Genomic DNA, 17,718 nt, shown 5'->3' with positions numbered 1-17,718 from the left:
CTACAACCCATGCATAGTGAACGTTTCTTCCAAACGCAAAAGCAAAGCATTTAAAGCTTTCTTCTTCTGTACCTATTCATGAAGTAGTTGCCGCCCAATAGGTTTGTGCATGGGCAATGGTGTGCCTGGAAATCTGTTGCAGACTCATTTGATCCTCTGGTCTGGGTATCACCACCCTCCACTCCACTGACCTCGATGAGCACCAGCTATGAAGGAACTGGGATCCCTGCTTCTGCTCTGCAGACACTGTTCCGAGTTTTCGAGGAGTCACTACCTCCTTTTCAGACAGCAGGGATTCCCAAAGGAAGCCGTAGCAGCAGGACCGATGTTTTGTATTCCGTGATTGCCCTGGAAGTGCCTGATATACACAAGGGCATCCAAGTTAGGCTTTCCGCTGATGTCCAGACACTCGGGTTAGGCCTTCGTGGTTGGTCCCCCAGCCTTGCCGCACTACGGGCAACAGTGCTAAAGCAAGCAACCTGCTGAAGACAACAGCGTACAGATTCTGCCTCTTCCCTTTCAAATGATTAATTCCCATTGGCTGCCAGCAATCAAGGTCTTAGCTAAAAAACAGACATTTATTTCCTTATATGTTATTACCTCATATGTACTAACCACCCACAATTCTTTGGACTAGAAAACAAACGCAACAAGGAGATTGCAGAGGTTTTCTCAGTGGCATCCCAAACATACAAGGGCAAGAGCGAACTTGCAGTGTTCTGGTAAGAGTTTAATACAGGTGAAAAGCTGCCATGTAAGTCCTGCTGACTGGGTTTACTGCAGGACTATGAATGTTTTGGTAGCTGTACTTTCTTACTGAGAAGAAAAAGATTAGTCTGGGAGATTAATGATTTTGAAGAAAAGCACAGTTGCTGTTTCCAGCCTGCTAATGCCAGTACTCAGGAAGCACTCTGCAAGAGATTACTGCTTGTATGATTTATTTCAATAACCTGTTTCAACCATGCAGCAATAAATTCCTCAGACAGGTAACCTTGAGAGCCAACACAGTGATGTAAACAACTCAGAGAACGGGACTGCTGCTGGAGAACAAAATGAAACTAACCCCAGCACTGTCACAATACTGTTGCTTCTGTTTTTCAGCTATGGCATAAACCATTACGTTTTGCGAAATGCTGAAAAGAAGAAGCAGTGTTAGCTCAAGATCAAAGCTGTTCTTGTGGTTACATGTGTTATCACGCAAACAAGTTCATTCAGTTTTTCCACAGGTTTCCTCTAAAGGCATGGCCCCAAACCTAGTTTTTTTGGTGGCACAGTCCCTGCTCTGGAAAAGGCACAACACAGTGTTTTCCTTGGCTTTGGCTACATGGAAATATCTTTCCGTGTCACAGGAGCACAGGGTGAAAACCCTACAGCTGTTCTGGTGTTAAGGGGTAAGAGGGCCCTTTAAGAGGGTTAGGGCTCAGGTGTACCTAGGCTCCCCTCTTCAGGTGGAGGAGATGAGGGTTGACAAGGGTCATGTAACCACATCAAACACAAGGGAGGGAGGAAATTACAAAAGCAAGTAGAGGTACCTGAGGAAGGGAAAAAGGTTCTTTATGAAGAAGGGAGGGTATAGGGCATGAGCAGACAACTTGAGATAAGTGGGGTTAATTCTGCAGGTACTCCAGGGTGGAGCAACTACATACCATGTGTTAAGCGTACCTCTGGGCGGCCAGGCAAGGCGGTGGTCGGGTGAGCTCTGGAACCAGGCCTGGAGGAAGGATAAGGCTGGAACCCTGTCTACCTGGCGGAAGGGAAGCGCAGACAGTTAAGAAATAAGTGGATGGCTGCTGTACGGGGACTCAGGGCTGACTGTGTGCCAGCCTGCCTTGTTTCCTTGGGAAGGCTGTGCACAGTGAAACGAGTAGGAGTGGGGCTACTTGCGTACATTACCACTAACATAATCGGTGAAATCCTCCTTTAGGAAAGAAGTCCTAGTCCTTTGTTTAGTTCAAGAGCTGTTATGGAGAGGTATAATCCTGCCCCAAATGAGAAACTTATGACCTGTTACAAGAAAACTAATGCAAATAGATTTGTCAGGATGAATGGGGTCTTTCTCCTACTTTGATAGAAGATATCTTCTCCCCATGCTAATGCTACTAGGAAACTATTTACTCTTCTACCACCAGATCTCCCTCCTGCTGATATTGCTTTCTTGCCTGAGCTGAGCAGCTGTTTCTCTTGCTTTTCTGACCCTTTTGACGGTCCCTGTAAGCTTTCATGCTCATCTAATTGTTTGAACAACTGTAGCCTGTACTGTCTATGACCACGGGGGTCTTTCCATCTTCTGAACTCTATTCTGATCTCCCGATAGCACTGGCCTCTCGCCCACTGCTACCGTATGGTGAGTGGGTACACAAGGGCTTGCACGTGCCAAGTGTCTCTGCAGAAGCACCCCTGAAGCTTGCAACCGCCTTGACAAAAGGTAAGTAACCGTGTGTGTTTCAGTGGGTTCAGAGGCAGGTCCAGAAAGTCCTGCTGAGGACAGGGACTGCCTGCTCCTGTGCTGTGGATGTGCCGGCCCTTGCCTCCCTCTGAGAAAGAGGAAAGCTGGAGCTTTCTCTTGCTCTCCTCTCCCGCCTGTATCTTGCTCCAGGAAAACGGAGAACTGTGCTTGCCTGAATTCCAGGAACTGGGAGCAGGGGCCTCCAGGAAACGGCCCCCCTGGGGAAGGCAGGCTGGAGCACAGCTCTGGAGTGCGCGGTTTGGGTCACCGCAGGGCCCCGGGCCCCGAGTTCCCACCGCGTTGCTGCAAACCTGCTGTTTCTCCTCCCCGCGAAGGAACAGGCGCTGTCCCCCGAACCGCAGGGAGCGGTGCGGTACGGGCACGCACGCCACGGCTCCCCACGCCCGTTCCCTCGGGGCCGCCTGGAGCCCTCCCGCCGGCGAGGCCGCGGGGTTCACGGGGGGAAGGGTTGGCGCAAGGGGCCTCGGCCTCCCGCGGCCCAGCCGGCAGCGGCGTCGCCTCCCGGGCGGCCTCCCCCCGCGGGGGCTGGGGGGCGCGGCCCGGAGGCGGGCCCTGCGACCGGGCCGCCCCATATAAGCTCGGCGGCGGCCGGCGGCAGCCCAGTGGCGGGCGCAGACGGCGGCGGCTCGGCTCTGCTGCGCACCAAGGAGCGGTGGGATGTGAGCGGGGCCCTCGGCGGGCGCGGAGACCATGTTCCCCCCGGGCTCCACCTGGAATATCTCCTTCGCCGGCTGCGGCTTCCTCGGCGTCTACCACATCGGCGTGGCCAGCTGCCTGCAGGAGCATGCCCCCTTCCTCGTCGCCAACGCCCGCAAGGTCTACGGCGCCTCGGCCGGGGCGCTCACCGCCACGGCGCTCCTCAGCGGCGCCTGCCTCGGTGAGCGGGGCGGGGGGGAGGGCGGCCGTTGGGCGGCGGCCGTTGGGCGGTGGCGGCCGTTGGCCGTTGGGCGCGCGCCCCCCCCCCCCCAGCCGCCGCGGCGCTGCGCGGGGCGCCGCAGCTGTCATGGCCCCGCTGCCGTGACAGGCGGGCGGGGCGAGGCGAGGCGGCTGCCGGCGCCGGGCAGCCCTCGGCCTTTCCTTCCTTCCTTCCTTCCCTCCTCCCCTCGCTGCTGTTGTTCTTTAGAGGCAGCGGGGATGGAAACCAGGCGCCGCGCTCCCCGGGGACCCCTTTCGGGGGGTGCCAGCCGGGCCCCTGTGCGGAGGGAGGCGAGGCGGGTGCCGGCGCCTGCGAGGCCTCGGGTTGCCTTGCTGAAGGCGAGTCTGAGAAGGCGGCTGGCGAGGGGAGAAGTGGGCCCCTCGCCGCGTAGGTGCGAGCTCTCAAGTGCTGCGCGCTGGTAGGCGAGCAGCTGGAGATGGAGACATCACGCAGGGCATGCAGATAGGCGTTAGGGCTTGAAAGCTGGACAGCATCTCCAAGTAACTAGGAAACCGCTCCTTGTTCCCTTGTAGCATCTTCATTTCTGCAAGAGTAACCCTTCCTGGGGGTGGAGGGCACGGGGAATTTTCTTGAGCTAGAAGACTTAGCTAGATGTACTGTGCATTTTTAAGTTACAGAAGAAACCTTAATTTTTTTCTGAAGCAGACACATAAGGTAGCCCGTTCCTGCTGAGGGCACGTCTGGGGAACAGCCAAAGAGAAAGATGTTTGGCGCCTTGTGGCTTTTTGCTCACAAGGGATTAAAAAAGTGAAATTCAGCTGATCTGTATGTGTGTGTGTGTGGGGGGGAACCCAACAAACTCATCCTAGGGTTGTTGCACTTGGTAGCTTCTTATCTTATTTTATTAAAGGAATAACAAATACAGAGAAGCGCCTTAAACCTGAACTGGGAATCGTGGTGTGAGAGAACAGGGCATATCTACTTAGTCTCAGACATGTGCAGCGGAGAGGCCAATGCTGGCTTGCATGTGCTAGCCTCTCCTAGAGCCATGTGAAATCAGAGCTGTTTACTGCTTGAACTCCTCTCACCTTGATCACGGATGTCTTTTCGAGGCACTCCCTGTCCTTCGGAGAGGAAGAGTCTTCCGATGGAGTCTCCACGCAGCAAAAGTCAGCTCCTTCTGCGTGGTTAGAGCTGAACTTTCCCCCTCCGTAGCACTTTGCTTGCAGAGATGACCATTCAAGTGTAGCAGTCTCTTCTGGAGCTCGATGGGAAGCTCTCATGAGCTGTTCAGACCTTGGCCTGGGGCTTGTAAGGCTCTAGCCATGCTGTGATACCAGTTTTTCTCATGGATGAGGGAATAGGCCCCCTTCTCCCGAAGGGACCTGTTTGCTGATAGCTGCCAGGGGTTTGGTTGCTTTCCTTGCTGCTGCTGCTGCTGTCGAGAAGGTGGCTGCCCAATTAGTCTCCGAACTGGGAGGTCCCCGTGCTGCTCTGTGAGGTGTGGCACAAACAAGAGCCAGGCCGGCGGCGATGCCCGAATCCAGTGCCTGGCTCAGACACCAGTATAGCTCTGGGCAAGTCTCTTATTTTGTCTATCCTGTTGATTTTGCTGTTTATATGTCCGGAGCATGCACGGTGTGCTAGGTGTTGCCCTCCAGCTCTTCTCTGGGGATTTAACGAGATTGGTAGAGCTGTGAATTAGGATGATTATTATTATTTTTTTCCTATTTCCTGTGGGGTGCAAGGGGAGGCACAATAAAGAAGACTGAGTGGAGTTAGGGGCGACCTTCTAGGCAGCACTAACTTCCCTCCTGAAAGAGACTGAAAACATGCTGCTTAAAGCCCTCCAAGGCCTGGATCTTGGGGTGCTCGAACTCTGATTTAAGTGTGACTGCTCTGGGCTATTTTTCTGGCTGTGGTTGCAGGCAGCTCTGCATGGGGCAGGCATATGTCTCGGGCAGAGAATGTCTCAAAGACAACAGAGCTGGTTTCAGAAAGTAAAATGAAACAGGGTGCCCTGTTGGGGCATGGCATCTCTGCACTTTGTCCCTGCTGTAAACTTTCCTGACGCTGCAGGTTCCAGAGTGAGGTTCAGGGGTTAGAGTGAAATCATAGGGAAGAAGGGGAAGGGGTGAGAGAAGGTAGAGCTGCAGCCTGTCCTGGGAAAGCAATTCACCCTCAGGCTGTTGTAGGATCCTGAGTATCTGTGCTTGCCGTGCAGCTGGCTGCTGTCAGAAAATAGGTATAACAGCCTGTGGGCTTTAAAGGTTATGGTGACAGACAGCCTGTACTGCCCGTTGCCCTGTCTGTCAAATTGGAGTATTAAATAGCATCTCTTGCTGGATGGCAAGCGGAGGGGAATCTTGCAGAAGCCTGGCTTGTTTGGCTGTGTGTAGATAAGGTTAGCGCTTTCCTGCGTCCGAGCCCTGAACTCGGTGACACTCCACTGTGCAAAGAAAAATACTTGCTAGATAGGACTGGAGCGCACTCTTGCTTTGGGGTGTTCTTTGGCTTCAGTCCTTCCGGAGACCCTGACCAAAGGAAACAGAAACTTTCCTGGACTTCAGAGTGTAAGCTCACACTTAATAACTTCTTTAGCCTCTGAGCATGTGCTCTGGTCTCTGCTCCCGTCCAGCTTGCCTCTGAGCTGACTCTGCCTATTCCCTGAATTAGGAGCAGCCTGTCATTATTTGTGTACGGCAGCAAGGCTTCTCTGTGTGCTAATATTGAACCAAAAGCCGTGACGAAATCGTTTGCAACTGTAAGAGCTCAGTGTCGAGCTTGAAGGCACATTTGAGAATACCTAGTAAAAGAAGAGTGGGCATGCCATATTAGTTAGGCAGAGGGCCTTATTTCTAAATAAGAGACCAGGAGGTATTTAGGGTCTGATTCGGGCTTGCCTAGCCCTTGTTAAGCACTTCACCATTAGACTGTAGGGATCTTGGATTTACTCTCCAGGGCTACAGCATTTGAAGTACCCTCTCGAGCTTTGAGGTTCTTGCATATTGGCATGAAAAAGCATTGCCGCTCTTTGCACAAGAATCCTCTGTGCGGACATCAAGGCATATCAGGCAATCTCAAGTGTTTCTGAGTTACTTGACTTTGCACACTACAGTTTTGTAACATGAACCACTTCTTGCCATGACGTTTTCTGGGAGACGGGCAAGGTGGGCATCTCTGAAGCCTGTGTGTCTCCTCTTGGGGCTGCTGGAGCCCTTCACGTTGGGAAATGCCCCTGTACGGGCCAAGCAACGGCGAATTCCTTTTGTGCTGCCTTTGCAGAGTCCCTTTCTTACACTTCAGCAGAACAGCTAAACTCCCACAGACGGTGTGGGTTTAATAGCCAGCTTTGCCTCTGACAGCAAAACCCACCTCCTCCCCCCAAAAGACAAATGAATCCTGTAGCTTTCCACAAACTCTACGTCTGAAGCTCTGCAGGCTCTTACCTATCTGAATAAGTCCTTAAGTCAGTGGGCCTGTGTGAGTAAAACTGCCTTGTGTGACATTGTAAGACTGTCCTTTTTCAGTCGCTAGTGATGCTAAAATGCAGCCAATGCCAGGTTCCTGAATCTTTAGTGCACAGTGGCAAAAAGGTCTTTGTTAAGGGCCTTGAGTCATCTCCCTCCAGTGAGGGCCGTGGGCCTTGGTGTGCCTGCTTTGGGAGTGTAGCAGCCGGAAAGAATTACGGTATGTGAACCTGTAATCGCCGACAGGCTGTGTTTTTGATCTGATGGTGAGGCCCCACGCTGTACTCGTGACTGTTGGGACTGTTAGTTAACCGAGAGCATCTCCGCTGTCCGTAATGCATGCGAATGTTCTGTCCTTCGCCGTTTCACGTGTTGGGACTGCTGAATCACTTTCCTTTTTCGGGGGAAGAGGTGGGCTCTGCTGTCAGAGGCACCGCTGGCTGCCAAACCCACCCCGTCTGGGGGAGTTCAGCTGTTCTCCTATAGTCTAAATCAGACATGACAGTGTCAGCAAAAAGGATAAGCAAGCTGGGAGGATGCTCCTGATACGAAGAGCAGCGTTGTTTGGGGTATTCTTTGAGAAGCTCTTCCTAGGTTGTATGCAAGCCTTTATTAGTGTCTTAGGCAGGACTCTGTCCCAGTCTTGACCTGAGATGAAGTAACAGTTATTTGACATTCAGGTTTACTTGTCACCTATCCTCATGTGACCAGGAAATGCACTCATGAACTGTAGGGACTTTTTCCCTTGGGTAGCACTCTTTTCTCTCCTTCTGTTTTTGGGCTCTCCCCCTGCCTTTCCTTTTGAGATTGAGATCAATTAACAGCAGCGACTTCCTAAATGCTATGCTCCCAAAATTTGATTATGTGCATGAAAAGGCTTAAGGACTGATCACAGAGGCTATTTTGTGTGTGTGCAGTCTAACACCAAATCCCAGATTGAGCAAGGAGAATAAATCGGCTTAGTCTTTGTGGAATCCTCGAGCAATGCCAGTGTGTACTGACCAAAGTGTGAATCATGGAGCCGAACCTGGGGGGAGTCTGTGCGATGTTGTCTTGTGCGGCTGTGGGAAGAGATCTGTAGATCTCCCCAGACACATGATGCAAGGCTCCATAGTGTGTGGGACATCTCAACACTTTGAGTAAAACTGCACAGGAGTCATCTGCATCTCCTATGAAGGCCGTAGCTTCAGCATATGTCAAGTTTGACAGCCGTTGCCCAGTCAATGGGAGAAGAGCCACCCTCACGTACCTGTACCAAGACACAGATCTAATTCATGGGGAACCTCCTGGCCTTCCCCAGAGGAGAAGCTGCTGCTGCTTTTTCTTCTGGCTCAAAATAGAGGCTGGTGGTGGTGGTGGGGGTGATGGTTCTATGCTCAGTAACTCAGAAATATTCACCAGCTTGGTGGAAAAGCTGGGTCAGTGACAGCAGTGGTCACAGGACTGCAGAGCCAGGTGTCCAGAGGAGTTAAGCTGGCAGCCAAGCAGACAGAGCAGCCTGCAACAACTGTTTTTGGGAGGAGCTTGTTCCTGCCGTATGCCTGGCTTTAATAGGGAAGTTTCCCTGTGGAAAGGTGCTCTCACAGGCATCTTGTTGGATGAGTCTATGGGAAGCCAAGCACCTGCTTTTAGTGGAAAACATAGTCAAAGCAATGCACGTGTTTTTTCTCTTGTCACCCGTGATTGTGGGAACAGCAAGGGGCCCAGCCTGCTCCCTGTCAGCTGCACCAGCCGTGTGACGTCGATAGCAACAGCTCAAGTGGTCTTTGCTTGGTCACTCCTCTGACCCAGAATTTCGGCCTCTGTCTTGAACTTGTAGCGTGTCCAGGCTGTTCTACTTCTTTCTGCCTCTTATCTGCAGAAGAACAGATCCTTCAGGGCACCTGCAGCTCCTCCCTGTCAAGTAGGAAATGCTGTCATGTGTTTTTCTGGGTCATGTGTCTGGTTATGACTAGGCTTGAAAGCTAACTTTAATTCTGCCAAGTCAAAAACCTTCCTCGGATTCCTTGCTCTGTCTTCCAGGCTCCCACTGTCTTAGTGGTCAGGTTTGTTCTGCCCACTTGTCTGGCAATGCTGTGTCACTTGTCACACAGTAGCTGCTTGTGACAAGCCTGTTCCTGTCCCTGGGCCTGTGCTGATCTGCGGTGCATGTCCAGGAGAGCTGCCCTCTGTGTTCCTCAGAAAGGAACTCTCCCCAGCTGAAGGGCTCAGAGTAAATCAAATTCTGCACGATTCCAGTGGCAATCAGTCCAGGTGGGTGGCTTGCGTTACTTTCCCTGGTGCTTGGGGTGTGTCCGGTGTGACTGTCACGTAACCCCTTTTAATCAGTTTGCAGAAGCTGCACCATTGCAAAGGATCAGGTTGTTGGTGTAAAAGCTCCCCCAGACAAGTGAGGGAAAAGCTCGCTGCAAAATGTGTCAATCACTCCCTTGAGGCCTTTTTAGCCATCTGAGACTTCACGAGCTCCTCTTTCATCGCTGCTGGCCCCACTTGCCTAGGATGGCTCTTGCAGAGAAATCGAGGCAGAGACCTCTCCTCTCATGTCACATTTTTCTGCAGTGCGTCCACTTCCATCCTCAGTCCTGGTCCTTCCCTCTGCTGGGAAGCCGATAGTTGTAGCAGAATCTGGGGCTTTGTGCTGCCCTGTGACACCTGCCCAGGCCTGAAGCCGTGGCCTTCCTGGTACAGGGAAGGGCCAGATCTACACTGGTGGCTTCTGTCTGATGAATTGCCGTATGCAGCTGTTTCCCAGGCTTTGGGGTATGCAGAGCTTGGAGTAGCTCTTCTGAGGATGAACCTCCTTCTCTTCTTCCGATAATACAGTCTCTCTGGATGGATGCTGGTTCTGGAAGTCTTTTGTTCAGGGTTAGATTTTAAAGGGTTGAATACTGTTTTGGCATTGCCAGCTTGTAAGCGTCTCTGCTGCCACTCCTGCGGATTATCTAGTTTAGCGTTTTATGATGGCGGCAGCAGTTGAGGGTGTAAATGAATCAGGGAGCCCTTTAAATGTGTTAATTACAAGAGCTCCTCTTGCTGGCTTCGTTCGAGTGCTGCTGATCCAGGGCTTGTCCCTGTGCGAAAATTATTCCCGTACATAATGAGGCAGGGTGTGGATTCAGGCTGCTATAGTTATGTCATGCATAAAGTTCAGTTCAGAGCAGGCTGTCAGCACAGGGGCAGTTGCATCTGTTTATCTAGCCTGCCGTTATAATACTGGGTCTGGCTAAAAAAAAACTTCTTTATGGAGACAAACTAGCCATTTACTTACTAACCATACTTCTGCACACAGGTTCATTCTGGGTGTGTTAGCTCCAGGTGGACATTGCTACATCTCTCTTGCTATCCTCCTTGCTTCTGCACTGATCAGCCTTGTGGGAAGGGTTAAGCAGAAGCCTGTCCCTCAAAGGGGTCTGTGCAGTGCTCTGCAAACATCTTCTGTCCTGCTCACATGTTTGGTCTCAAAACTTCAGTCATCTCAATACGCAGGAGCTGTGGCTGCTGGACTGCTGCTGACGTCTGTGGAGGAAAGGCAGTGTCAGTCTCCAGATACTCTCGTGTCTCAGATCCCAAGGAACGCCTTTCAGTCTTCCTGAAACCACTTCCCAAATAAGCTCCTTCATGCAGGGTGAGATTCCTCCCAGAACAAAATGTGTCTGGGCTTCCTGTCTTTCGCTGAAGACCGCTTTGGAACGAAGCTTCTCGTTCTCGCTTCCTCCCTGGTAGCCTGCTCTGCTCATGCCATGGCAAGTGGGGAAAAGTTCAGGGGTGTAAGGTGTCTCCTCACACGTCTGCGTGAGGTGGAAGGGCAAAGCGGGCACAGCAAGCAGCGTGCCTGCAGGCGCACGGGGAGGTGCTTGGCGTGGCATGGAGCAGTTGGCCAGCAGTGCAAGCATGAGGGATCTGGGCACGATGCAGGCTCGGGGCCGGGGAGGACTTTAGAGGTATTCCTTTCGTTCTGTGCCAGGGCAGGACCGTGCTCTAGCAGCTGTACTGGTGTAGAGTAAGTGAGGACAGGGGAGAAGGGAGGCAGGCTGCCCTTTCGTGAATGATGGAGCCAGCCATGTTTTTGAGTCTTTGCTTCTAGAAGATGACTGGGGAACCAGCATTGCTCTGGCGCTCAGAGCAAGCAGCAGGGATCTGAGCTGGACCTTCTTCTTGCTCTGTGAATCCCTTTCTCCTGTCACCCAGTGCAGTCTGAATTGTGCTGTAGGATGGACATGGATGGATGGATGAAGACAGCGCATGGCTTTCATTATAGCTTGCCCGGAGTCCTGAGCAACTTCTCTTCATGTGCTCTTATGCCTTTTAATTTCCTCTAACACAATGAAAACATGCCAAATTAAGCTTTGTATTAGGGAATTACAGCGGAAAAAGATTAGGCTCATGGGGTTTGCTGTTGTGGTTGTGACAGAGAATGATCCTGGCTGTCTGCCTGAACTGAGCTGCCTCTTGTCGCTCCTATCGATTGCTTCCCGGTAGCAGCTGCTCTGTTCTCGGGTTTGTGTTGCAAGCGTGAACGCTTCGGTCCTGGCCACAGAAACAAAGTGGCCCTTGGCTTGCAGGACGTCAGTAGGGCGGTGAGACTCTGGTTTACCAACGCCCCATCAAGTCCAGAGCAGTCCTCCAGAGGCCAGCGCAAAGGTTTCGCTGAGAGACCTGATCAAGCCTGGCAGCTCTTCTGTCCGTTCTCACAAAGCCTTTTTGCTTGTGTCCTAAGGAGACCAACTTGCTTCAAGGTCAGAGGGTGCATGAACTGTGCATCCGCTCTGCGGCTTGCACGAGGGGCTTACCCTGTGGACGCCAGTGCGAGGACGGGCAGGCAGCAGTCACTGTGAGCTGCTCTGTGCAGGTGGGAAAAATGGGTGAGCTAAATGCAGATATTCTCCTTATCTGCTCCCCACATCAAGCACATGGTGATAGTTCTGGTACATCGCTTAACTGGTATCCCAAACACACAAGATGGCTATTCCTTTTGGCTCAGAGGGGGAAAAAGGACTCCTTTCATTGTGGATTTATTTAATTTAATAGATAAAGTGGCTAGTAGCTCTTTGTGTTTTTTAAAGTTTTACTCTAAGTAGAAAAGAGACATCCCTGGGACAAATGCACTAACTGAAACAGTTACAGGTGATCTGGACATACTCTTCTTTCCTGCTGCAGCCTGCATCTTGGCACTACTTGTGTCTAGACTTTGCAATGCTGAGCATCATGAATCTGGGCCAGAAGGTGTAGTGGACTGAGCCCTTCCTTCAGCATCTTCCTCTGGCTGCAAGAGCTGGTCCTACTTGAAAAGCTCTCTCTCCATCTTGGTGCTTCCACCTGCCCCACCTGCAAAGTGAGACTAGGTATCTCTTGTCATAGTCTGATGGGGATCCCTAGGAGTTAACTCTGATCCGTATGTGTCGGTGCCCCTCTCTCTGGGGCAAAGGAAGAGAAACCATTATTTATGGCTGCGGCCAGGCTTTCTAAGAGCCCTCCTTCGCAGAGTCGTTTGTTTATCAAGCTCGGTGGTTGAATCCCTGCACGAAGCCCCTGATGGAAGCAGCTATCTGCTATGGAGAACAGCCAGCTGTGCCATAGCTGTCCTCAGACCACCTAGGTGTGTGTCTGGGGGGAGCTGTATTTGCTATATATGCACCAGGGGGAAAAACAGCTTCCTTCCTGTATCCGTAATTTGGAGGCAAGTCAGCTGAGCTGCTTCTTGTTATCTGGTGACAAAATAGTAGGAGAGAAGCAATGAGTGAAAGCCTTGAAATAAATACCTAAATATACCTCAAAACAACAAAAAATAAGGAAGTCCCAGAAGAACGCTTTGTTGTGCTGCATGGTATTTCTCAATATTTCAGGAAGATGTGCACAGATGTGAAAGTAATTGGTAACTTCAGAGGTTTCACGTTAGCTGGCTTCCTGCAGGCCGACATGCTTGAAAACGGGCAGCTTTACATTGCATTAAGTAGTGGTGGGATTTATACAACTTCTGGGAAGTGAGGGACATGTTTTTCTACGTGCACACAAGTTTTGTTGACGCATCTGTCTTTAAGATTTCACACCGGAAATTAAGCCAGTGATCTCTAATCTGTCACCAGCGGTGGGGTACGCTTATCACCAGGAAATGTCTTATGAGGGCATATCACATTCTCACTTTGTTTCTGCAGGCATGAATTTATCTTTGGAGCCTCTTTTGACATTTCTCCAGCCTCACTGACAGGCAGTCAGAGAATGTCTTGGGTCAGGCTCCCATTCCGCGCAAACTGGCCTTCACTCAGCTTATCTCAGGTGAAGATCTACCTGGTTTATGCTCTCTCAGGACAACGAGTAGAAACCAGGTTGCTTCAGTGTGAGTGTGGGAAGAGGCACAGCAGTCCAGCCAAGTAGAGGGCATCTTTCACAAACTGAGGTCACTGCCCACATTAGTTGTCCTCGGATCACCGGGCCTGTTGCTACGCGTTTTTCCTTCTGGTGAGCAAATAGGCACTTCTGGCACTCTGAGCTGCCTGTGAGGGAACACCCATTAAAATTCAGTTAATTTTTTTCCAGTTGTCAGCTTGCAAATTTTGTTTCAGTGCCTCTTGTTTACAGCTTTGCGCTTTCAGGCTGGCAACAGGACTGCAGTAGTGTTCTCCTAGGAGAGACCACAGGCAAAGCATGTGTGTTTCTTAGCTCTGGTATCCAAAGAACAGGCAGGTGCAGGAGCTGAGCATGCTGACTTTGAGCAGCTCAGGGTTTTTGTGGAAGGATCCAGGAGAGCTCTCCTGAACTGCTCATCGTTACAGACTGGCTGGTAGCTGTTACAAAGATGAGGTGCTGGAACAGGGCCCCAGCTGGAGCAGTAAGGCATAAGCTGCCAAACTAAACCAGCCTGGGGCGAGATCATGCTAGCGAATGCCTTCTGGCTCTCCTGTTCCTACATTCAGGTCTGAACAGAGATCTGCTGACAGGAAATGTTGACAGCTCCAGTGATGCCATAGCAAGCATCTGAGTCAAGAGCAAAGTGCAGAGGCAAAGTTTGCAGCTGGGGGCTCTAGCAGGGAGCACCTGTGCTTGGTAGCATGCAAACCTCTTTCTAACAGGTAGCTGACTGCAGACTGTGCCCTGTTTGTGGTACACAGGAGCTGGCTTCTGTGCTGAGAAGCCTCCAGCCTAAATCTCAAACTAGCAAGGCATTAGGCTCCCCAGGTACCGGAGCAATGTCAAAAGCACCTGCACTTCCTTCTGCTACTTGGCTTCCCTTCAAAGCTTTCGGCATCTGTGTGTCCGGCCAGTTTGGAGCTGTAGCTTGGTGATGGGACTGCAGAGAGGAGCGGTACCTTGGGTATAGCTGATGTGTAGGAAGGAGTCTGCCTGGATTCTTGTTGGTGCTGAATGAGGTGCAGGTTTAGCACGGATCTTACGGAAGCTGCACAGCTCCCTGCCTGCTCCGTTAGTCCAGGCATCTGCATCTGGGGCGCTGTCACTGCATGGCCTCCTTACTGCAAGACGCTGCTGGTCTGTGAGCAGCCCGAAGGAACGTGGGAGTTGTTGCCTGTGCTACCTGAACTACAGGGACCACGGCCTCCAGAAGGGTACGTGCAGGCAACAGCAGGGCCTTAAAAATAGCCTGGAAAGAGGAGCTAGACCTGCTCCAAGAGATCCTTCAGCTAGTGCAGGGCCAGTCCTGGGGGAGGAGGGCTGGCTTGTACACCTCTGTCAGAACTAGAGCAATGTCCTGAAGCTGCCGTGGGGTGCAGTCACCCCTGGCTTCCCCATGCGTACCTTCTGCCCGCAGGAATGGGAGATGCTGCCTTGCCATCCATCACCATCCATGCTGTCCTTCATTTTCCATCCCTCTTTGAATGCCTTTCCTTCAAGCTTACACTCTTGTTTACTGCTGCGTTAGCCAGGGGACCAGAAATGTTCCTGGCGCAGGCAGTGATCTTTGTACTGACATGGAGCTTTTCCAGAGGGAGCCGCAATGTCACGGGTGAGCAGTGGCAGCTGGAGTTGCTTGGTGGAATGTCCTGAATGCCCCCTCCCTCCTCACCACTCTCTGCTCCTATTTTTGTTTATTACATCTTGGGGGTTTGTTTCCCACCCACCTCTCTCGAAATACTTTATGGGTCAACTGTCTTTCTGCTGGCTGGAAAATAGATGTTATTGGATGGTCTTACGCCAACAGGCAAGGCATCATGTGCCCTCAGTGCAAGAGCACAGCAAAAGCCCTGCTGCTGAAGACACAGGTCTGAAAAGGCCCATTTTCCCTTCCCACCACTCCTCCTGCGGCTTCCCACAGAAGGTGCATGGGGTGCTTAGCCTTCGTGATGGTCCTCGTCCACATGCATCACATAGGCTTGAAGTAACCGTTCTGTTTCATTTCAGAGCTCTCAGCCAGGACCATCCCTCACCCCAGCTAACATCAGTTAGACGGCTAATCTGGAGCAGCAGACTGCTATGGCTGGGGGTGCTCATATGCAGTTATAAATAGCATGTGCTACTGAGTGCTTCTCAGGTTGGAGAAAGGTAGTTTAGGGGAACGAGCCGTCAGAAGGGAAGGTGATGAAGTTTGCAATGGGCCTTAGTTCCTTCAGGCTTTCTTCAAAATAGCTCTGGATCCTGCTCCTTTTGTTCCTGCTGCTCTTGGAAACGCGTGACCTGTACCTTGTTCTGGTTTTGTATTATGGTGAGCAGCCATACCCGACAGTGCAAGGCACTAGGTACTTAGTCGCTGGGTCATTTTGGAGTCAAGCGTGACTGGTGGAAGTGACAGCCAATTTTTTAAACATGCTGATCTTGCCATGTCAATAAGTTTATGGCAAACTGTCTAGAAAATGAATTATGAGCTAGTAGTTGCCTTCAGGTTGTTTCCCACAGAAGAGGGTAACTGCTCCCTTGTAGCCACTGCAGAAAGGTCACAGGCCGAGCTGGCAGAGGCAGCCGCCCTGGCCTCCCTTGTCCCGCAGGGATACAGCTCGGGTGTTAGGGCTGGACTCGGTGTTAGGTCACTCCTTTGCGCTGTCTCCACCAAAGCTGCGATGAGTCAGAACTGCCCTGCTGCATTCAGGCTTGTGTTGACAAAACACACTGTGGGAAAGAATGACTCTTCTAAAGAAAATGGAATATTTCATGTGTTATTACTATTAAGAGAAATATTGGTTTAGTAAATCTGTATGGGGAGAAGTGCTGGATGAATTGGTTGGTGGGAGAAGAATGAGGTGTTTTCTCAGCAGTCAATGCTAGCTATTAAAGATTGTCTGTGTCTGTTGGCACATACCCCAGAAAAGGGAAAGGAACTTAGTTCAGGTTTTCCATGTGACCCTGTGTCCTGAATCACCAGATCCATCAAAACCCATGGGAATCTTTTCTGTGGACTGGAGGTGGCACTGGATTAGTCGCAGTAAGTGGCAGCTTGTGGCTGAGCCCTGCAGGTCTCTCCTCTCTTTACCACCTCTCATTTAGCAGCTCCCTCTGGCAGCCTCTGCAAAATCCAAAGCAGAATTTGTGCTGTTTTTTCCTGGAATGGCTCTTCTGGTAGTTTCGGGACTAAAACACTCTCACCTCCTTTTTCTCCTCCCACATTTGTTTCCAAGAGGCCTTGTCATCTGCAATGGACCCAGCTGTGTAACCTGAGTCCTCTGGCTGAACCCTAAGCCGGCCCCACTTCCAGGAAAGCTGGTGGTGCTGCAGATCGCCCTGTGCCCACCTCTCCCTGCAGAGCCTTTCTGCTCTCAGCACTGGCGTAAGTGAGCCAGCAAGTCCAGTAAGATCACAGCTGCCCTTCAAGTGGAATAACCCGGAGCTGCTTATGCATGTGTATACACCCATGTATAAAATATAAAAATGGTTCAAAGAAGGAAATTGTTAACTAGCAATAAATCTTTTTTGTCCCCTTTTTCTCCCCAATCCCCCTGCCACTCAGCTGTGTAACAGTGATAGAGCAGGCAGCTGCAATGTCCATCCTCAAATGCTGGGACAGTCTGTTTCTTGGCATAGTTGGGACTTTGCTGTTTTGTTTTCCTCAAGCAATTTCCAGCTTAGGTTTTTAGCTCTAACGTTAGTCAATAGCTCAACTTAATTGCAGCTGTTATCAAAATTATTATGAAACATTTCTTTCTGCACACTAATATGTGAAGTCTGAAAGCATCTTTCTCTAAGCACCATCTGTCGGGTCACCCCCCAGCAGGGCTTTGGACACAGAGTGCATCTCTGCGCAGTTGCATGCTCTACACTCACCCGCTTGTTGGGTTTTTTAGCTAAGCCAGCAATTACCTGCAATGCAGTTAGTGCAGCGGGCTGTCCTGGGGTCATGTGAGCAAGGTGCTGGACTGGGGTTCATTCAGTTTTTGGCTCTGTTGCAGGTTCTTTGTGTGCCTTTCAGCCCTTGTCAGATGTGAGGGTGTCTTAGGGAGCATTATGAAGTACTTCTGTGTTATAAAATGTCATTTTGGTGTGAGGGTGACTTTCTTCATGATGCAGCTAGTAGGGTTGAGCGGCTTACTGCTGACTGAGTAAGGAAGATCAGAAATAGGCTGCTATACATTGCTCCAGGACAGAGCGGAAGACTGGGATCGTGGTGCTGAAAATCCCTTCAGAAAGGGGAATTTGGATCTCCTGCTAAGTTACGACCTCACAGTGCCTAAAATCCTGACCCCAGAGTCTGTGGTTATGTTTCAGGGTCTGGTTCTGTGCTTGCTGGAGCTACTGGTGGTGTGGCTTTCCTGATGCAGAATCGCATTCCCATGCTGTGCTGGTGGAAAACATGCTGCTGTACCACGTATTGCAAAAGAATGGGCTGTGTCAAAATAGTGCAGAGGGTGTTGCTTTTATCTCTATTTATTAACCTAGGTCTGACTTGGCTTCTTCTGTTCTACTGCCTCCCTTCTGCAGTTGCAAGACTGGGTGGGGAGGAGAGCAAAGCGGGGGGATTTCAAGTT

The 17,718-nt window shown here is 51.1% G+C and overlaps 1 protein-coding gene across 1 annotated transcript in view; it reads left to right on the top strand.

The window, feature by feature from the left end:
• The first annotated feature begins 3,041 nt into the window (after positions 1 to 3,041).
• Positions 3,042 to 17,718, top strand: part of PNPLA2 (patatin like phospholipase domain containing 2) — a 30,170-nt gene continuing 15,493 nt past the window's right edge. The window contains exon 1 of the mRNA XM_026108247.2: positions 3,042 to 3,344. Within this exon, the coding sequence (XP_025964032.1) occupies positions 3,158 to 3,344 (187 nt within the window). The 5' untranslated portion in view covers positions 3,042 to 3,157. The remainder of the gene's footprint in view (positions 3,345 to 17,718) is intronic.

The sequence above is a fragment of the Dromaius novaehollandiae genome, chromosome 5 (genome assembly GCF_036370855.1).
Source record: "Dromaius novaehollandiae isolate bDroNov1 chromosome 5, bDroNov1.hap1, whole genome shotgun sequence".
In the NCBI taxonomy this organism is placed as follows: Eukaryota; Metazoa; Chordata; class Aves; order Casuariiformes; family Dromaiidae; genus Dromaius; species Dromaius novaehollandiae.
This window is presented reverse-complemented; position numbering and strand designations above follow the sequence as displayed.